The sequence below is a fragment of the Varanus komodoensis genome, unplaced genomic scaffold (genome assembly GCF_004798865.1).
Source record: "Varanus komodoensis strain SLA01 unplaced genomic scaffold, ASM479886v1 scaffold30, whole genome shotgun sequence".
NCBI classification, from domain to species: domain Eukaryota; kingdom Metazoa; phylum Chordata; class Lepidosauria; order Squamata; family Varanidae; genus Varanus; species Varanus komodoensis.
Window position 1 is genome coordinate 6,315 of NW_025335762.1, and position 20,850 is coordinate 27,164.

Consider the following 20,850-nt stretch of genomic DNA (forward strand, 5'->3'; position numbering starts at 1 on the left):
AATGCAACCCAACGCCTCTCGACTTGGACCCTGCAAAAAAACCAAAGCAAACCCAACATGTCCTTGAGGAACATGCCAGGATCCCGCGTCTCAGGGACAAGGAAAGGGCCCGAAAGCCAATTCCCGAGTTCTCCAAGGCTCACCGTTGGGTGGGATGCCAGGTGAGGCAACGTTGGGAGGGGCAGGGGCAGGGGCAGAGGGAAACCACGGTGGCTTCTTTAGTCACGGCTTCAAGAGGGAATGTAGGAAAGGCCTGCAGAGTTTGGGCAGAACTGGGTTGCCCTGCCCTGAGACAAATGAAAGGGCTGCGATTCCCAGCATGTCCTGGTCATGCTGTTTGACGTGTTCCACAAGCTTTTTGAAACCTTAGCAACTTGTTTCGGGATGCGGGACTTTACTTGTGCAACAGGCATATGTTGGGGCAAGGAGGTAGTCGAGGGGGCCCTCGAGGGGTCGGTGCAGCCCCACCTATTTGGGGGGCGCTCAGGGAGCCCTCGGGGATCCGTGAAGCCAAGGTCACTCTTTCCCCCTTCACCACCGCTCCAGAGTCCCAGTTTGGCTGGTTCCTGGCTGGTGCCCGCACTGTGTCGGAGTCCTGATTGTCACGGCTTAACAGCTGGGTGTTTTCCACCCGTTCGCATCACACTCCCTGGGTGCCCATTGCAATAAAAGTGCCATCAAGTCACATAAATAAAATGATACAAAAGCCATAATAAAGGAGCAGGATGGCATCAGCCATGCATGGTCAAGTAAAGGTAAAGCCTAACCATTAAAGCCTGTGCAAAGCCATATGACTGATCGCGGTGGTGCCACAGGTGTGCCACCGCCTTCAGTGTCCCATCCAAGACGGACAGCGGTGGGGGGACGGGCTGCTTTGGCCAGTGAGGGGTTCTGTGGCCGGACCAAGGACCCTGCACGCCAGCAGTTTGCTCCTACAAGCCGAACGATCTGGGATCTGAGCTAGCAGTGACTGAGCAAGAAAGCGCTCCTGGGCTGCTAGTGGAGAGCTTGAGGAAAATACTGCCCCAGTGCGCAGCTGTTGTGCAGAGGTCAGACTCCATGCTGGGCATCTTAGCAACTGGGAGGCCACCTGTTATAGTCATCACTGCCGCGAAATGAGAAAAGACATTTCTCCAAACATTTCCCTATGTGTAAGAAATGCTTTGCACACTGCATGTCCACAAGCCAACTGCCAGGGCAAGATTTCCACGAGTCCCATCTTCCCTGGCCTCGGGGATCATGGCTTTCCTTCACATTCAGATATGCAGAGCAGTTTGTTTCTTTCTGCCGGGGCTGCCAACTTTTGAATCGCTCTGCTCTTACGCCTTTTGCTTCTGCCCAATGTGCAGAAAGTGCAGCTTTTCCAGGAATGGAGAAACCGGCTTGACTTCTGCCAACCACCCTTCCTTTAAAGTTTTTGGAAAGGGATCCATCCAAAAAGTGACAGGCCACGATCTTTCCAAACAGACACCACATCTCCCTGTTCTTGCAGGCAACAGCTTCAATATTACTGAAAATCTGTTTTACTGCTTGCAAAACTAGAGCTTTCATTTTGATATTGGAAAGAACCATGTATTCATTTTGTCAGACACCTCAAACCACAATTAAAATAGCTCCGGAAAGCCCAGGCGCTTTTGGAGATGAATAAGTATAAAATGAATCATATCCTGACCCCTTTGACCTGAGCGAGAAAGAATGCAACAAGCCCATAGGCTTGATTTTAAGTTTTAGCAGTTCCAATGAGCCAAAATAGCCTGTTAGAGGCACAGCAGCTTTCCTTTGTGCTGACTACAAGCTTTTAACTTGCTGTTTTTTCACAGGGTTACCAACTTCTTTTTTAAAGCTGGTCTTCTTTGCTTGGAAGAGCACCTCGCTAAAGTGGCGGATATTAATGGATGAGAACACTCATTGCTCATGCTGGGAAATGCTTCTGCTGCCAATTTCTGAGGGCCGGCTGCTGTTGAGGACACAGGCGCAGACCAAAGCAATTTTTCTGATCAGTTGGCAACTCTGGCTTTTAAACTGACAGATTATGGGCATCACCATCCAGGCCTCCTTGGCAGCTGTCCTGACAAACTGGAGAGACGCAAGAGGCCTATTTTATAGCCAGCTTCTCTGGCTAGCTTTTAATTTCCTGGGAAGGGGGTACAGCATGCAAGGACAGGTGTGTTCCCAGGCAAGTCCCCCGTGAAGATGAGCGGTCTGTGGCGGTCCAGGTGAGAAAAAGCCACACAATGTGGTCGCCCTAAGCACCTGGGTATACTCCTGGGTCCCGCGACCTGTGCTCGGCAGGGTGGGCCTCGGAGAGGAATGTCTGCAAAAGCCTCTCCGCAACGGTGCAGTGCCGTCCTCCACGCCTGCTGCGGCGTGTTTCTCGCTGCCGCCGGGCCCCTGCACACCCCTTTTGAAAGCTGCTGTCCCTGTAACTTTTTTCCCTGCCTTAAACGAGAGAAGAGAACTTTCTGGCTCAGTGAACTCTTCTGTGCTCTTGGTTGGGCTGTTGAAGGCAGAGGAGGAAATGCAGCCCCTGGCAGCCCCCTCCCTGAGCCTGGCACCCCCACGGTTGCCCTGGCTGGTCAAGGGCGGCGGTCCCTTGCGCAGAGAGGGCCGACCTGCTCTTTGCACGGGAACTTCAGCCAATGCCGCATGCCGGGCCGGGCCGGGCAGCCCCCTGCGAGGCGGGGCGCATCCCGCCGCTTGGGGAGCAGCGGCAAATGCTGGGGCCCAGCCCCCTCCTTGCCCCGCGAGGCAGCGGGTGCTCCAGGGAGCCCTGGGGTGGCGGTCCCACCTAGCAGCTGCTGGCCCCGCCCGGAGCACCTTCTGGAGGATGGCCCTGTGGCCCCCAGTCCCACAGCCCCCTGCTGGCCCCGCTCCCTTGCCCCAGAGGCAGAGAGAGCAGCCACCTGCCCTCTGGCCACTCGGAGAATCCTGGACAGGCAGGCTCCCGCGAGGCCTGTGCCAGCTGGAGATGGTGGGCTCCCCACAGAGCCAGCCAGGCCCCAAAGCCTCTGGGCTTCTGTCCTCAGAGCCAGGCGCTTTGGAAGGGCCGGGCCAGGGGGTGGTCTTCACCCCCGGAAATGCTGCCTAGCCAAGCCCCGGGCTGCATCCCAACCCCCTTGGGAGGTGCTGGGTTAGGGGAATGCTGCACCGACACCCCGAGACAGGTGCTGAGCCAGGTGCGGCTTGCGCTCCTAAAAGGGACCTCTCCCTGGGCGAAAGAGAAACTGTGGCTTGCTGGGGAAGGGCCGAAAGAGCGGGGCTGTCCCTGGCAAACAGGGCCAGCGGCTCTCCCGTGAGTGTCCCTACTAGTCTGTGCATGGGGGGTACCCAATAGGAGCAGCTGCCTTAGCAGGCGGGTGTATGTGGCACGTCTCACAGATGGTTTTGTGGCTGAAATAGCAACCAGCCCCATCACCATATCGCAGGCAGAAAATATCTGAATAACGGTGCCAAGCCTAACCGATATTCAAAAAGCTCTCGCTCTCGCTCTCTCTCGCTCTCGTCTCCGGGTTCAGGGGGCGCCTCTGAACCTCCCCTCTCTCTGCCCACTCCCTGGCACTCTGCACTTGTCAACCTTTCTTAAAATTGGAATGTGCCCATGCCATAGCAGCAGCCTGTTGCCCAGACATTCAGCAGGTAAAGTTGTGGAAGGAACACCAGAGGGGCTTCCGTTGTGCAAGAATCCTGCCCTTAGACTGGGTGCTCAGGCTCCCTTCAGTGGGAGAACTGGAATCCAGTAGGGGCAGGAAGGGGAAAGGGGCAGAACCAGAACAGCTCAGGCAGTTCTTGTGCCTATGCTATTGCACTCCTCTCCCACCTTTCCTGGGGAGATCCCAGCTTTTCTCCCGCTCTTCTGTGAGGAGAGCGACCTTGGCACTGGCCCGGGGAACTTTCAGGTGTTTGCTGAACACCCCACAGCTGGACTCCTGAAAGAATCTCCTACAGTTTGCAGGATCAGGGCAACCTCTGTTGCATGGTGGGAAGAATAAAAACGGCCAGGAGACTGCTAACCCGTTCCTCTTCCTCGTGGGGTACAAAGGTCTGCCTCACAGTCAAGCCAGCGTGAGCACTTGAATGCCTGGAGCCCAAGCTGACCCTCTGAGTTCCCGTCGCACCCCCCCCCCCCAGCCTGCTTTTCTTCCATCACAAATTCTCTGGTGGTTCTCCAGGTTTTGTGCCATGTTTCCGTGCTCTAACATGCTGAAATTCCTCTTCTAAGATAAGCACATTAAGCTAAAATCTGAATTAGTGATTTTGGACTTTTCGCCCGGTCCCCTTCGCCTGCAGCCCTGCTGCACCGCCGAGTGCGAGATCAGTTGGGCTGTGGGGGGTGGACACCTGTCTAAGCTCAGCCGCGAAAGCTGTGGGCGGGGGGGGGCGCCTACATAGGAAAGAAGGATTTGCAGAGACCAAACCCAGAAGTAGCCCTGAGTAAGAGGCTGGAATCCAAGGTGGCTTGCAAGCGTCTATTTCTAGTTCAGCCTCACAACAACAACCCTGTGAGGTAGCTTAGATTGGGAATCAGTCACTGGCCCAAAGTCACCCAGTGAGTTTCATGGCTGAGCAGGGATTAGAACCCAGATCAATACTGAACGCTCCAATAAGCATAATTCCATATATTGCACAAGTATGGCAAAGCGAAAAAGAATCCTATGCTGTAGTTTATTATTTTTGGGGAGCCTGGAAATTTCTTGAGAAGATGCAATCCCAGGGCTGGCCTTTTGCCAATGCCCCAAAGCTGCCACTATCTTGCCCCCAGGGTACAGACCTTCCTGAATCTCCCTTGCCCGGTGGGTGACGCTTCCTCTGCAAGATTAAGCATTTTTAGGCAATGAGTGAAGCAAACCTCTAATGATTAACATTCTGAGCCCGTGGATGTCTGAAACTTGGGAGGGGGGGCAGGCAGTTTTCTGGGTTAAAATGTTAGAATCTGGCCTGCTGCTTCTGCTTCTAATTTCTGACCGTGGTCTCTTGATCGTGTTTTCCTGGCCAGCAGTGATTGCCTGGAAAGAGCTCCGACTTCATCTTTGCGCTCTGGAATTCGTGTCCTGGACAATCCGTTCATTTTCCCTCCAGATCTTACTCATGCTTGCCACCCAAGCGTGATGCCTGCACGGATTTCGTCCAGCCAGTGAGCTGCATTTGGTGATGTAAGCTGATATTTTAATTCTCTTACAAGGAATGGTGTTTAGAGGAATGACTTAAATGGATTACTCATCTTCTGTAATAACTTGGCAGCGCTTCTGTTTCTATTCCTAGACATGACGCCGGAGGCTTTGATTCTTCTCCCGCTTCCCCCTCCCGCCTTGGTGTTTTGTTGCGCTTTTTTTAATGCAAGCAGTTTACGCTCGTGTGTTTTTCACACTGGTGCCTGCCTCTTGCCAGGGCGTTGCATTCTGGGAACTGTAGTACGCTGAGGCTCGAGGCAGAGGTGCCAAGGCAGAAGAGCCGAAGGGTACCCCCTGTGGGGCTTGAAAGTTATGGGGCCAGATGTGGCCAAAGGACACAGGGGCCTCCGATCAAAGGAGGCCATTGTTTCTAAGAAGCAAACTTCCCATTTCTTCGCTGAACGCTGACCGAACAGTTGGCGGTTATTCTGGCAAAGGGTGATTCATCAGCATTAGTGGAAAGGAAGTGCCAAATACGGAGAATGGTGCTCCATGGCAGCACACATAACGCATGAAGGTGCGACTTTGCTGTGAAACTGGGCTGACGCGGCCTCGGGCTTACAGGAGCCGCTCTGGTGCGCGCTGCTAGAACCCTGGGAACGCAGAACTGGGTACTTCGCTTTCAGCATCCCAAGTGGAGGAATTTCTTTTCAGGATTTGAACAGAGTGGGACTCACCAAAAACACTCTGCCTAACCAAGCCCACCACCAGGCCAAAAACACCCCCACTCTGTTATCCTGCAGCTCCTTTATTTCTGATGGATAATCCAGGCGAATGTGTGAGAGCGGAGAGAGGGAGAGAGATTCTTGTTGCTGTTGCTAAACAATTGGAAAGGTTGGTCTGAGTGGACTGGCAGAGGGTCTCCTGGTCTTTTCCACCCTGACCACCAAACGCCAGGAATGGAACACCCAGAATGCCAGCTGCAGCCCCAAGTCTCCGAGAAGCCCCCAGCCCCACCACCCGGCTGCCCGTGGGCACCTGCGCCAGCCTGCTGCCCTAGAACTTTTGTGCATGGGATTTCCCCCCCGAAAGCCAGGGCCCTCCTCTGCCCATCCATACCTGCCTTTTCACCAGTTGGGATGAGCTTAGGGTCCTTGGTATACTCCCCACTCTCAATCTCCTAAAATTAGCATATGCAAATCTGTGCGTTCTCTGTCTTGCTGATCTGAGTCCTGGATCTGTTTGTACCCAGTGCCACCGCTGCATTTCGTGTCCTGGCGAAGAGGAGGAGGCAGGGCCTGGGGCTGCGCGGTGCCTGCTCCATGTGTGCAGCCAGGTCCCTGAATGGGGCATCCCGCACGGCCAAGCTGGCTGGGGCAGCTGGGAGTCGCAGGCCCCTTTTCTCTCCCACCCGGTGCAGCATCGTGTCCGCAGTCTCTCTTCTTTGCAACCCACCAGCAGGTCGGCTAGCATGCAGATCCGACCTGATCCACTTCTCTACATACGTAAGTCCGTGCCCGCTCCATTTCACTCTGTATCAAGGCTGCTGGTTTTGCTGCTAATGCAAACAATTAACCATCCGATGAACGTATGTCCAGCACATGTTTCCCATGACGGGGCCACATGCCCCTCATTCCTGACTGGCAGCCTACCCTGCAGGGCTGTTGCAGGGATTGCCAAGCTGCTATTGCGGGAGCTGCTTGCAATGATCATGAGAGCATCGACACATTTCCCTTTCTTATGGCTGATCTCCAGTGGCTTGTTCACAAGCACAATTCAGGAGGGATGAACCTGCATGTCTGCACACAGCCTAATTGTTTTGGAAGGAGGATGGCGCAGGAGTTCAGCAAATTGTCCACGTATTTCAGAGTGTCTCCATAGTCATACCGTTGCTGTTCCGCAGAAGAGCCAGGGAATATCACATGTGTGCTGTGTGTGTTTTGCTGAGGAGGGCAGAGGAAAAAGACGCAACTTAAAAATTGGGATCACAACTGCCCACTGCATTTCCAAAGGTACCTCTGCTGGCAAATGCCCAGGGCCTTGTCCACACACAGTGGCAGGCGGGGCATTCATGATTGTGGGGCAAAGCCCCTCCATCACAACACACGGAAACCGGGTTCAGACAACACGGTTCCCAACACCCAAGCACTGATTGTGGGTTGTTGCTGAACTGTAGGTTATTGCCTTGTCTGAACCCCGGTGTGGTAATCAGCCATGAAGAACAACCCACCATTCACAACCCAGCAACAAATCATGGGGTTCGAGTGCCTGTCGGTGCCCTGCTGCGCCTCCCCTTTTGGCGGTTTCAGTGCAGGATCTTTTCCCTCCCCAGTTAGCTCTTGAACCCTTGCCTGAAGCAGGCTGCGTGTGTGTCCGCTGCAGGCACCCTGGCCTGGGAGCCAGGGGACCTTCTGTAGCAGGCCTCCTTCTTCCTATTATTGCTCGGTGCGTGAACCGTAACAAGAATACGGTACTTTGTGAGAACATCTTTAGATGCGTTTCCATTATTTTTATTGTGAATTTCCTTGAAAAACAAAAGCACCCCCTGTAAAAAGGAATAAAATAAAAGATTCGATGTGGAGCAAGATGTCCATAAGCAGAATCATGCAGACGCAGGACACGTTTCCCTATGATATCCATATTTACGCTTGTAAATATCTGCAAAACTTGCCAATCTGAACCACACTTCCCAGCATCCACGAGGATAGAACGGGCGGGGACCTTGGTTTGAGTGGTGACTTTGCTGACCAATCGCCAGAGCTCAGCCCCAGTCTCGGCCCTATCAGCGCTCAGAACGAAGCGCTGGGCGAGAGTTTAGCGAAGCGAGCGGGTTGCTGGCTCAGTTGTGCGGTGGACTTAGTATCACATGGGAGTTGCTGGTGCTGAGCCGGGCAGGATCTGCGCTCCGGGCAATGGGTGGGTGAGCGAGCGCGCGCGCGCGCGCGCGCGTGCGGCTGTTTTGCCTCTTAAGCCGGGCGCGTTTGGAAACTGGGAATCGGGGCGCGCTGAGGACTAGGAACTTGTTCGGAGGCGCATTCTTGTGGCTGGCGCAGCTTTGTAGAGACGTAAGGAAGGGGGCCAAGTAGGAGAAAGAAGGGAAGCCGGGTAGGTCGAACTTGTTCCCCCCCCTCCGTTCTCTTCCCCCCACCAACTTTCTCTAAGCCCTGTTTGCACTTAGGCGCACAAACGCGATCGGAATGAAGCTTTCTGTTCCTTGTGATTTTAAAAGGGGGGGGGGAAGGGGGGAGGGAGACATTTTATGGGAAGACATAATACCCACCCTTCCAACGAGCATTCCCACAGTTCGTGGGTGTCTGACCGCGAGCAAGGTGGCTCCAAGCAAGTCTAAAAATCTAAGGGCTCGCCGGTCTTTACGCGCAGGAAGCGCTCCGCTTTGCAGCGTGTTTCTGCTTTCGGAGCCCGGCATGCTTCTCCGGGAGGGGCGAGGAAGCGGGGCTTATTTGCTGTTTACCGCAGAGGTGGCTTTCCGTCCCGTAGCGCTCTCGTTTCCCTGCGTGGTGGAAACGCAAGTCCTCTATGCAAATACCTTCCCGTCCTGCGTGGGTCCGCGAGCGCGCCGCGTGGCGAGGTCGCCAAAGTCCCCGCGGTTGCGCCTCGGAGCAGGTGGAGCGCGCGCTACGGGCGAGTCGGATTTGGGGGGACGGGCTCGCGTTCAGCCGAGCACCCCCCTTCCGCCTCTTTCCTCCCCCTCCAGCCCGCTCTGGGCGCGCGTCAACCGCATGCATGTGACCGGCGTTTGAGGCTTGTTTTTCAACGGCGCCAGAAGTAACTTTCTCTAAAGCAGCCCCGCGTCCGTCCGTCGCCCGGGCACAATTTTCCCCCCTTTTCAAGCCCTTTCTTGGCTATCAGGGCTTCCTGGTGGTTCAGATCTCGTTTCTCCTTCTCTTCTTCCTCCCTCCCGCCTTGTTTCCAATTTGGTAAATTTCATCCCGCTTCTCTGATTTTGCGATCCTCCTCCTTCCTTTTGTGGTTTTTAATCGCTTGCTGTTCTCAGCTAATTCGGTGTGTCAGCAGTTAGCAAAAGCTACCCTTCCCTCCCCGCCTCTCTTCTGTCTCTCTACCCCCCCCCGAGGCCCCCCCCCCGTTCTGAGAAGACTCGGAGGTAGCCTTTTCCCACACCCCTGCCCGTCTCCTGACCAGGATCTAAAGAGTTAATCATGGCATGTTGAATGAAATGTGTACACACAATTTGGGTACCATTGTACTCTGTCATTTCCTGTAAGAGACTTGATCTACATTCTTTGAAGATGCTAAACGGCTGCTGCTTCGCCTAAGCCAAGAAATATTTCTGTAGGTTGCTGACCTTTTTGCTCTCCCTCTCTGCCTTCCCCCTGCAAACCATTTTCCCCCAGTAGGGTGTTTCCTTGGAGAAGCTGAGTTGGGGTGCCCACTTTTGCTCTCCTCGGCTCTGCCCTGCCTGCCCGGGGAGCCCGCCGAAAGAATGCTGGGCGCTTCTGTGAGAAAGAAAAAGGGAGATTGCAATCGCTGTGAAATACAAGCACATACAGTCATTGTTGGCAAAGGCAGCCTTGACGGGAAGCCAGGGAATTCAGAAAAGCCAGCAGAGCCCTTCTGTTGCAGTTCAGAATGAAGTCGAGATGAAGCAGGGGCTTAATGAAATTTCCCCGGCTCACACGTCCACGAACTCTGCCTTTCTTGTCTAGGCCGTCCCTTTCCTGCTTTCTTGGGGTGATGCGTTCTCTGTGTGCCACGCTGGAATTTTCTGGCGACCCAGGGATAGTCAGGCTGTTTTTATTCTTTTAAGCTTCCATCCCACTTTTTTTCCTCTTGCAAGGACCTCGAGACAACTTACAGGCACCTCCTTCCCATTTTAGCCTCACAACAACCCTGAAAGGTAAGCCAAGCTCAGTCAAGGCTGAGAGTCAAGGCTGAAGGGGCACTAGAACCAGAAGCTCAGCACTCCAACCACTATACTACACTGCTCACCGCACTGCTCTGCCTTTGTGTGCTTTCCCCCCAAGTTTTGTGCCTGGGTATTTCATATTCAGCTTTGTGAATAACTGCATTCTACAGCCTACATAAATTATGCACCTGGAGAGTGCTTTTCGCATCTGCTTAACTGACCCTGCCCTTTTCATTCTGTTTTACCATACCCATATAATTTCTTATGCATAGGAGGAACAATGTTTCTGAAGCTCCTCCCCAGTTACTGGAAGTATTAGCCATTTCCCTGAGTTAGCAGAAGCCTCGTCTCTGTGCTTTTGTTGATATTGCTTCAATCTTAGGGACTAGAAACTTGCTTTCCTTGCTTGAAAAGGAAAAAAAAAGGAAGAAGCAAAAGCTGAGATTTCTTGGCAGCTGTCAAAACTGTGCCACTTCAGTTTTTGTGTTTCTGTAGAATCCCATTATTTACCTACCTCTGTACAGGAAATTCAGCACCCCCTGGCAATGTGGGGTTCCCAAGGTATGGACATACAGGGTGAACGTGGGTGAAAATTGTTCTTCCAGAGTCTCTGTGCTTCACTTCCTTGTGAGTGGTTTAGTATCCCTACTGAACCCTCATTCAACACTGGCAGGAGACCCACTCGAGTTGGTGGCACATGGGTGCCACTCTTCTCAGGAAGGGCCGGGGAGCCTGGAAGCAGGACCCCAGGAGCGCCGAGCTACTAGGCTTTATTTATGTCGTGTTGGATTTCTATGATTCACCTTCAAGTTTTGAAACTGATCTGTGGTACTTCTCTTTAATTGCGTGTGGTTCTTTTCCTCCTTCTTCTTTTTTGTTTTTTGTTTAACTTACTGGCACTGACAATTTTATTTCCCCATTTCGTCCCCTGATGTTTTGACATGCCCTTTGGGGCTTTCTTTGTGCTCAGAGAGGCTTTCTGTGGAAGGACAATGTACTTTTGTTTTTAAGATACCGCAGATTACAGTTCTCTGATCTTTCCTTAGATTGCTTGCTTCGTAAGAACTGCCTTTGTGGATCAGAGCAAAGAATACAGTTTCTGTCAGCAGCCAGCCAAGAGCCACGGGGAATCAGCTAGTCAACAGATTCCCTGCCTAGTTTGTCCGGCATCTTCTGTTTGGGAGACAGACTAACTCTGAACACGGCGGTTCAGTTTATCTCTGTGGTCTTTTGGTCTCCAGGAATTTGTCCAGCCTCCTCCAGAAAGCAAAGCGTCAGGGTCCGGGCAGATTTCCTCATCCTGTGGCAATGAGTTCCATAAGTTAACGAGGGCGCTGAGGTCATCTTAATTATTTAATTATTTCCCGTGTCTCCTGGGACGGTTGCTACTCAGTCATTACAGGAGAGGGGGAAGCAAAGGTTCCCTCTCCCCGGCCCATTGTTTTATTCCCATGATCTGAGACTCAGTTTCCTCGTCTGTAAAATGGGCTTGATAGAGGTGCTGTTCTGTGCCAACTTGTGTGTGTGTGTGGGGGAGAACTAATGCCTTCAAAAGCTTTAAAACTTTTCAGATGGAGGAGCAAAGAATTGGGTTGGGGTCAGCACTAATGCACTTTATTGGGGTTGCTGAAGGAGGACCAGGCGCCCCCCTGCCCCCTAGTCTGTGTGTCAATTCTACCATTGTGCACAGAGAACAGTTGTTTTCACTGCAGCCAGCAAATGGCCACCGAAAGTCCCACAAGCAGCTGCATTGCAAAAGGGGGGGAAGGTGTGATTCTTCAAAAAACCCTTTATAGGAACAGGTGCTATAACCGCCCCCCCCCCCCGGTTAATTCACAAGGGTCAATAAATCCATAAAGCATGCAATACAAAGGGTTAGATTCCTGAAGCCACATTTTGCAACGTTTTCTGTATGCTGGTTTTGCAAGAACTAGGACTATGCAGCCATGAAAAGCAGCCCAGCATAGTCACGGATGGTATATTTGAACCTTCCCCAACCTGGTGCCCTCCAGGTGCATTGGAGTCAGACCTCTCTTAGCTCCATCCTGACTGTGGCCGATGGGATTTGTACTCCAGAACATCTGGAGAACAGCAGTTGAGGGAAGCTGCTGCATTTCACGGCAGTGCAAGATTCGCTATTATGTTTTTCCAAGTTTTTGGTGTGTCATCAGACTGCCATTAAAGGAGAGCCAAGTTTTTTCCTCCGTTTCTCTGACCTCTTCAAACAGGCTGGTGCTGATGCCAAGCTGAGCAAGAAAGCACTCTGTACATGCCCAGAGGTTTATTGTATCTTTGAGCTATCCCAACTGTTCTTTTCAGGAAGGGGTTTGCTGAAAGCAAGGGTGATTTCGAAAATATTAATTGTAGAAGAAGTTGTTTCAGCAAAGATGATAACATACAGGAGGGAGAAGAGGGGGTCAAGGAGGTGGGGCCCTAGAAGGACAAGGGCCCCCTTCTTACAGAAATGGCACAGTGTCACGGGGGCCCAGTCTCCACTCTGGTGGCTAGAGCACATCTCCCAAAGCCCCTGAGTTTGTCAGGAGTGTTTTCCTTTCCTCTCAGTCGCACTGGCGCAAGTGGATGGTTTGCGTGCTGAGAATACATCAAAGTTCTGGGTTGGGGAAGGGGCACAGCGAATGCCGCCCACTTCATCCGAAAGACCGTTCCAGCCCCAGCCAGACAGAACCCAGGGTTTCTTCCGCAGTCCACGAAGGAAGGGTGAAGGAGCCCCCCGGGCCCGTCCAGGATGCATCTTCTCTCTATCTCATTTCCCCAGTTCTGTTTCCAATTTAAGCTGTTTGGTTTTCAGGGGTTTCTGTCCTCCCACTCCTTGTAGATCTGTCCCCATCTCCCCACCACCACCCGCAATGTGCCCCCTGGCATTAAGTGGAGAGGGTGCCTGGTGCCCCCTTCCTTCCCACCTCCCGGCTTTCTGATGTCAACCCTATGAAAGGCCAAGCAGATTTTTTCTCCCCCCCCCCACCTCCTCCTCTTGTTTCCTGAACTTGTCATCATGTCCAGTAATCCTCTCAGAAGCTGGACTCATTTTGGCTGCCGTGTGCCATGATCTCATACTCTGAGAACACTAAACTGGGAAGGCTTTCCCCCCTTCCTTCTCTCTTAACCAGTCCCCCCCCCCCCCCCCCCCCCCCCCTTTTTTCAGTATGCAAGTGCTTTGCATGAGCTCAGTGATTGCAGTGGGGGAGAGGGACATGCAAACTGCTTTAGCAAACACACACACACACACACACACACACACACACACACACGAGCTCCAGAAGGCTACAGACAATTCGGTCCTCCGGCTTTTTTTCCCAGAGAGAGAGAAACTGATTCTTCCTCTGCTTATGGACCAATGATCTACTTTTCTACCCATCCTCCTGGAGTTTTTTTCTTCTTCGATTTATATCCTGCCTTTTTCCTACAAAGGGCTCAAGGCAGCTTACATCATTCTCCTCCTCCATTTTATCCCCACAACAACAACCCTGTGAGGTAGGTTGGGCTGAGAGTCTGCGACTGGCCCAAAGTCACCCATTGGGCTCCATGACTGAGCGGGGACTTGAACCCCGATCATTTGAGTCCCAGTCCCATGCTCTTCACCACTACCCCACACTGGCTCTCGAGGGAATGGGAACTCCCAACTCATGGGAGTTCCCATTCCCATTCTTGCTTGCCAGGTAGATTGCCAAGGGCTGGAACCCGGACTTGGATGCTGAGAATCTTGTTGCAATGTCTTTCTCTTTGGCGAAATTGTGAGCGCACAGACCCTGGCATTGCAAGCGGGGACATACTGGGAATCATGGCCTTGTTTTCTGTTGCAGCAGGTATAGGATTGCACCTTTCCTTGTTCTGTAACAAGTCGATATGCTATGCAAGGCTAGTTGCGAAGTCGCGTCTGACCCATCGCAACCCCATGGACAACACTCCTCCAGGCCTTCCTGTCCTCCACCATCTCCCAGAGTCCCCCTAAGCTCACACCAACTGCTTCAGTGACTCCATCCAGCCACCTCACTCTCCGCCGTCCCCTTCTCCTCTTGCCATCTATTGTTCCCAGCATTAGGCTCTTCTCCAGGGAGTCCTTCCTTCTCATCAGGTGGACAAAGTATTTGAGTTTCATCTTCAGCATCTGGCCTTCTGAAGAGCAGTCAGGGTTGATCTCCTCTAGGACTGACCGGTTTGATCGCCTTGTGGTCCGAGGGACTCACAGGAGTCTCCTCCAGCACCACCATTCAAAGGCCTCAGTTCTTAACAAGTCTATACAGTGTAATAAAAGAATTAATCCCATAAACGCAGGAGGGTCACTGACCTTGGGGCCTTCCAAGCAGATGAACCATTCCGGGACTTTTGTCTGAGTGCCCTGTCTTCTGACCAGTTGCATCTGCTGGCCACCATCTGGGCTTCCTCACATGTAATGCCCAACCTGATCTGAGGTCGTAACTCATTGTGGAGCTGAGCAATGCTCAGTTCGACTCCTTCGGGGCACTGCTGTTTGCTCGGGCTTCTGCCAAGGGCCCCAGATGGCCAAGGGGCAGGTGGGTGCTCTTGAGACCTTGAGCATCCGGTCGTGATGATGAACCTGATAAACATAATGTTTACTTTTACCTCTGCATAAGGCGCCTTCCACGGTTGTCACAGCTCTTGCTTCTGCTGCCATCGCATGTAAAAAGCACAGCCATTTTTTCTGGGGGGGTCCATGTAATTCCTGAGGGGAGCCCAGTTTGGCTTTCTTGGAGACAATGCCAAGGGAGTTAAGAGAAGGTGGGCGAAGGGTGTAAACGGTGCCTCGTAATATCTCTCTGGTGATAAGAAGTTGGAGAGAAGAAGCATTTTAAAGTTCCATAGAACCTCAGTAACGCTCACAACAACCCTGGAAGGTGGGGCACTGTTGCTTGCCTTGTCCTGCAGTTGAGAATCGGAGGATAACGCAGCGGTTCATTTCGCGGTGAAGTGAAATTACAACCCGGAGCTCCCTTCTGCACAAATCAGTGTTTGGATTTCCCCCGGAGGCATCACACGCACCAAATGCTCTGTGGTCGTCCTTGACACAGGCTGAGGCTTGACTTCGGAATCGCTCGTTTGGCGGCGCTGGCTGGCTCGCTCGCTCGCTCGGAATGGCACTTCTGGCCATTGGCCAGGGACGATTTTCGAGCTGAAGGTGCTCCCTGCAGTTTGGTTTTTGACAGTTGACACCTGGGTCTTTCATCTTTACCACTTGCTGAAAGTGAAATGAGTTGTCCAGAAGTTCAAAGCGCTGCTAATATTGAGGCTGAAGCGTACGCTGAGCTTCATTTTTGACCTTTCTCCTTAAAAAGCAGGAATGGGGAAATTGGGCCCTTGTGCACATTTCGGATATTTGAGAATTCTTGTTTCAGTTGCAAGTCATTCCCTTAATATCAGTATATAGGAAACAGCCCAGATTAGTCTAGGATGGTGAGAATGCTTAGCTACAAACGCCCATGAACTAATGGGGATTTCCCTGCTGGAGGTGATGTGCATGGGGCTGTATCCCCCGTGTAGGTCCCCAGATGTATTGAATGGCAGCTCCGTAGTCTCTGACCGTGGCCACGGAGAGGTGGGGCAGTTCATTTATTCCTGCCCGTTGGAGGATTTGCTGTGTGCTTCCAGCCAGAAGCTCTGGCGAGGTAGAACCTGTAGCATCGGGCTGGGAATGACGTTCCCTTCCACTCCGGTCCGGGATCGGTCTGCGGATAATCCTTGATCTCTGCCAAAGCTTCAAGGGCCAGGCTTCCTTGTGGGGCCAAGCAGCCAGGAAGCCACTCTTTCTAGGGTTCCCCAGTGAGCCCCTTGCTTGGGAAGAGGGCAGGGCTTGCCGCATAACTTGTCCTGGCCCACGGAAGTCTGCCCAGCATGGCGGCCAACGCTATCCCATTGGCAGGGTAGAAGTTGGCTGCAGCTTCTGGTCCACGGACGGGGAAGGGCACCCTCTTCCCCATGGCCTGAGGCTTGCCACCAGACCCAGCTCCCAAACCTGCCGGGCCCTGTCTTTTCTTCGCCTTGCCTCGCCTCGCCCTCAGCCACTCGGGGAGCCCGGCCGGCCGGGAGGATGTGCAGCCCTGACTCAGCCCCGTGCAGATTTATGCCGTTGTGGTCTGGGGAGCTTGCGTGCGTCCAAGCCCAGATGGGAGGAGGTGCGTCGTGTGCAGGCCTCGGAGGGCCTGACGGTGGCCGTTGGCCGAGCATGTCTAGGAGGGAAGGATGTGGTTCCTGGGGGCGAGCGTCACCCCGTTCAGGAAACCACCTTGAAAGTGAAAGCGGAAGCGGGGCGGCCTTGCCAGTCTCGGTGGAGACGCACCTCCACGCAGGAAGCGCGTGAGCTGCACACGACCGCACAGGCCGGTGCTTCTAAGAAAGCCGCCTGGGGCAGCAAGGGCCCTGTTCCAGCCGGGACCCTTCCTGGGCCCCAGACGGCCTCCTCCCGCAGGCCTGGCTGGGGATTCCGGCCCCTGTGTCATGTCCCAGCCCGACCTGGTGGCCCGGAGGGGTCCAAGCTGCAGAGCGCAGGGCTTCCGTGGGGACGGAGGAGCCAGGGATGGGCAGGGTGGTCCACGGGGTCCGGCCAGCCTCACCGAGGGGGCCAGCGTGGCCAGCTGGGCGACTGAGAAGTAACCAGCAGCTGACAGCAGGCGTGGCCTGGGGCAAGCAGGCAGGCTGGGCGGTGCTGAGGGCTCCTGCTGGCCTCTGCCAGGCGGGGGAGGGGAGGCGAGGCAGCGGCTTCTCTGCCGTGGTTCCTTTCGCCCCGTATTGTCTGCGCAGACGGGCAGCAGGGCTGCCCAGATCTCGGGCTGAGAAGGTTCCTTCGCCTCCCACTGCATCGCCCCAAACTCGAGTTTGTGCCTCCAGCTCAGATGGGGCCACTTTGCTGGCCGCGCTGTTGCCCCGCCCCAAGAGAGAGAGCTGTCGGTCGGGGCGACTCCTGGATTCCCCGGGCTGCCTCTGGCTCGGAGAGGACTTCTGTTCTTCCACCTCTCTCCTCTGTGCTTGGATCCTGCAGGACTTTGGGTTGGGGTCCCTCCAGACCCGAGGGGCTGAGTCCACGGTGCCGCTGCCCGGCTCTCACCATTTTCCCCTTTTCTCCCCCACGCAGCACCCAGCCTTAAGGGCCAGCGGAAAAAGAAGAGCAGCGCCATGGCTGAGAATGAATCGGAGAATTCCCCGGAGCCAGGCCCTGCGGAGGGGGCCGCAGGAGGAAGTCCGGGCGCAGAGGGGCAGCCGAGTGCTCCAGAGAAGGTGGAACAAGCGGTGAGCAGGAATAATGGCATCGTGGCTGCGAGAGCGTTTTTGAATGCGTATTTATGGAATATACACCTTCTCCTCGTTGCAGTTGAGCCCTGGGAGTCACCTGTAACCAAGGTTTGCAGAAGGGGGTTTGCGACCAGCCTCACACTGCAGCTTCAGAGCCTGGATTTTTTCAGTCCCAAGCAAATCAGCATTTGGGCACACCCGGATTTGGGCATGTGAGCAAGCCGTGGGTTCGCATTATCCTGGAACCCAAGCTGAGTTCTTTCTCCTTTTCATGGGATGTGGTCTGTGTCCAGAAGTCTTTTTATTTTACGGGCAACACAGATGGAGTTGGATGAAACCTGGCATTTCAAAACTTCCAAATTTACTTGCACATTTCTTCACATGTTTACTTTGTTTTGGGTTTTCATGTTTGCCTATCTTTTTTCTTGGCTTGTGGAAAAATAGCAAAATCGCCCTCCTGTTGGCTCATGGGAAAAGCTTGACGTGAACGTTGTGGAACGAAAGGTCCCAGAATCTTGCAGCAAGGCTGGCATTAAGACCCAGCTTTGAGGAGCTCTGACTCCAAGCTTTCCCTCAGGACAATCCTTCCAAACACTCTTGGAATCTGGATTCCTGGAGTGCCAATTCTTGATCTGCACATGATGTATTTTCTATTCTTGCTCGGACAAACACAGTCGGCAGCTCTCCCCCCCCCCGCCCCCCACGCTTTGCGTTCTGCCTCTTCCAGGACAGCCGGGAGCAAATGGGGGTGAGAAAGGAGAGGGAAGTCAGGGAGGGCTGCGCCCTTGAGGGGATCTGTCCCGAGTTCGGCTGTGACCCATCTGTTGATGATCACCGGTGCAGAACCCTATTCCTGGGAAAGTTAAATTTGGCCTGGTGAAATTGGAATGGCAGTTTGCAGATTGGGAGCCAGGCATGTTCGCCTCCCCTCCCTCCCATTTAACTGGTCCAGTTTAACCGGTTCAGCATGAGGGTTTCGCGAATGCCGACTGCTTCACGTGCTAATCAGAAGGGCCACCTTAACCCAGGTTTCCCTTGGAATCCTGGTTAGCAGGGACCGTGATGAATCAGCATTGGTGCTGAGCCGTGGTTAGGACCAGCAAGGGAAGTGGGGAGCGTGACTCGGCCCCTGGCAGCTCGTGGTCGGTGGGAGTTCGGTTGCAGTGGTCCTCCCCCGAACCCGAGCCTCCTCTTTGTCAGACTTCTCCTCGTGTACAGAACGGCTGGCCTCTGATGTGGTATTTGCACCCTCTTGCTTCCCGGCAGGCCCCCCACAAATGCTGGGCGCACTCCCGGGAAGGCACACTCACGGCCACGAGAAAGCAGGTGGGACCCCAGGGAGCCGACCCCAGGGAGTCTGATGGACCCCGCTCCAAAATGGATTCCTCATGCACACCTGGTGGGGAGCCTGCATGCATCTTCCCTGGACGCTGATAAGTATTTGTGGGCGCAGCTGTCCCCCCTTGCTCCTTCGTTTTGGTCCTGTTCCCATGGTTACCTTGCATAGAATAATAGTTCTGGGGTTCAGTTCATCCTCTTAATTGTTGACCTCTTGTAAGTGTGACTTAAAAATAGAAGTGAGTTGATAAGCCAGTTCAAACATATATTAACATGCTGGGAAACTATGGTTACTCCCTTTGAAGAAGCCAGGATCTTAAACTAGCCATGGCTTAAGATCCTGGCTTGTTCTAAAGCTGGATTCCTGTTTCATCTGAGCAGGGAAACTGTTGCTAGAGACTTCCTGGTTTAATTGTAGCTTGTACAGGAGGAATAGCTGCAGGTCTGAATGCATGAGCAAAACACTCATTTGTGTGAATGCACAAGCCTGCAAGTGTGACTGGAGTTTTGCGACACCACTGTTATTGTTGTGGCGTTTAGAAGCTTCTGTGCCGATGGAGTGTTTATGTCTTTTGCCCCCACGACTTCTGATGGGTTTAAGTAACTGCCAAAATTTCCGAGCCGAAGGTGCCTGTTGCAAAAGAAACTGAAAATGCAAGTGTTCTCTGTGTCGGGGAGAAAAAACCTGTGTCAAGTTCAGAAATGAGCTCTCGGTTGCGCAGAAATCACTCTCTCTCCTGAGAAATAGGTTGGGGGGAAATCCACCTTTCTTCCTCTTCCTCCTCACCCCCTCCCGCCAGAAAAGAAAATCTGCACTCAATGAATTCTGCAAAATGTGGGGTTGCTTTGCGACGGAAATTGCTCTTCCACCTTGACTCACAGGCAGCCTTGCGCTCACGGAGGCTCCCCTCCCTTGCTTCAGAAAATAAAGATGCCAGCGGCATGCTTTGGAAAGCTGCATAAGGGATGGGGAGTGGCCATCCCCTGGGAATGCCACTGTGGGGCAAGGCAAGGCGCAGAAAACAGGGCTCAGGCGAGGCCGTTTCTGCAACTTTGCGAAGCAGCCGCCGAGATTCTTCCCATGACTGCCGCAAGGGGGTGTGAGGAGGGTTGCAAAACCCCAAATCCCCTTCTTGAGCCCCTGTCCCAGGGGAAGGAGAATGCAAAACCCAACATTTAGGGCGAAAAACCCAAAATCTCCTTCTTGCAGCCCCTGTCCCCGAGCCCCAGGAGGGCTCCCTTATGCCATGGAAGCATAGGCCCCATGCCTTCAGTGTCTCCATCGTGAAGAACCGAGCCTGGGAGGCTTTGCAGAATCCACTTCGATCCTTGAATAGGGGCAGGTTGTCCAAGCAGCTGGGGTGTCGTGCTGCCTCCTCTTTCACCCTCACAACAACCCTGTGAGGTGGGACTAGCTGGTAGAGAGGGACACACACAAAATGGGGGTTGGGGTGGCTTCCCAAAATATCTGTAATGCCTATTCTGCCCAACCCCTTCCAGAAATACCATTTCTTCTTTGGAGTAACTCCTTGAATTAGTTTCACGGGGGAAGGAACAGAAAGGTGGTTTGTGGGAGGAGAAGTAGCGTGGCTTCAGATCAAGGGAGGTGTCGCTGCCACTCTGTGCGCCTCTGGTGCGCCCGCAACTGGAGTATGTGCTCAGTTCTGGGCCCCTCGTTACAGAAAGAATATGGCCAGGTTAGAGTCAGTGCAGCACAGGGCCACAGGGTTGGTGGCCGGTTTGCAGGGGATGCCGTATGAGGCGAGACTGAGGGAACTGGGTCTCTTCAGCCTGGAGGAGACTCAAGGGGATATGTTGGTGACGTACAGGTATGTGAGGGGGTGTCACACGGAGGGGGGCAGAGACCTGTTCTCCCCTGCGGAGGAAGGCAGGACGCGCTCCAACGGAGCCAAGCTCAGGGAACCCAGGTTCCATTTGGATGCCAGGAAGCACTTCCTGTCAGTTGGGACCGCGAGGGGGTGGAATGGGCTCCCACGGGAGGTAGTTGAGGCCCCATCGGTGAGGGCGTTCAAGGGCAGGCTGGACATGCACATGGAGCTGGGGGTCAGACTAGATGGCCCGGGACACCTTCTGACTTGCTCTGTTTCTCTCTAAGTAGACGCTCTGGAGAAGAAATTGCATTTCTGAAAGGCGTTAGGCAGGACAATAAACACTTTGGGCTCTTTGAAGAACGCCTCCCACTTGCTGTTTTGCAGCGCTGGTGCTTTTTTTGCTTGCTGGTGATGGGACCAGAGT

General features: G+C 53.7%; 1 protein-coding gene and 1 long non-coding RNA gene across 3 annotated transcripts in view; one reads left to right on the forward strand and one right to left on the reverse strand.

The window, feature by feature from the left end:
* Positions 1 to 7,893: 7,893 nt before the first annotated feature.
* Positions 7,894 to 20,850, forward strand: part of ARID5A (AT-rich interaction domain 5A) — a 46,771-nt gene continuing 33,814 nt past the window's right edge. Inside the window, exons 1-2 of one of the 2 annotated variants that reach the window (XM_044437511.1) lie at positions 7,894 to 8,024; positions 17,099 to 17,253. In XM_044437511.1, coding sequence (XP_044293446.1) covers positions 8,021 to 8,024; positions 17,099 to 17,253 — 159 coding nt within the window. In that variant the 5' untranslated portion in view covers positions 7,894 to 8,020. Of the gene's footprint in view, positions 8,025 to 8,044; positions 8,214 to 17,098; positions 17,254 to 20,850 lie in introns of those variants that run through there. The other variant, XM_044437512.1, reaches the window with a different exon arrangement.
* Positions 9,536 to 13,111, reverse strand: LOC123027099. Its single transcript, XR_006415447.1, has 2 exons — positions 12,977 to 13,111; positions 9,536 to 12,841 (listed from the first exon to the last, which is right to left on the reverse strand). It is a non-coding gene; the product is annotated as an uncharacterized LOC123027099 (long non-coding RNA).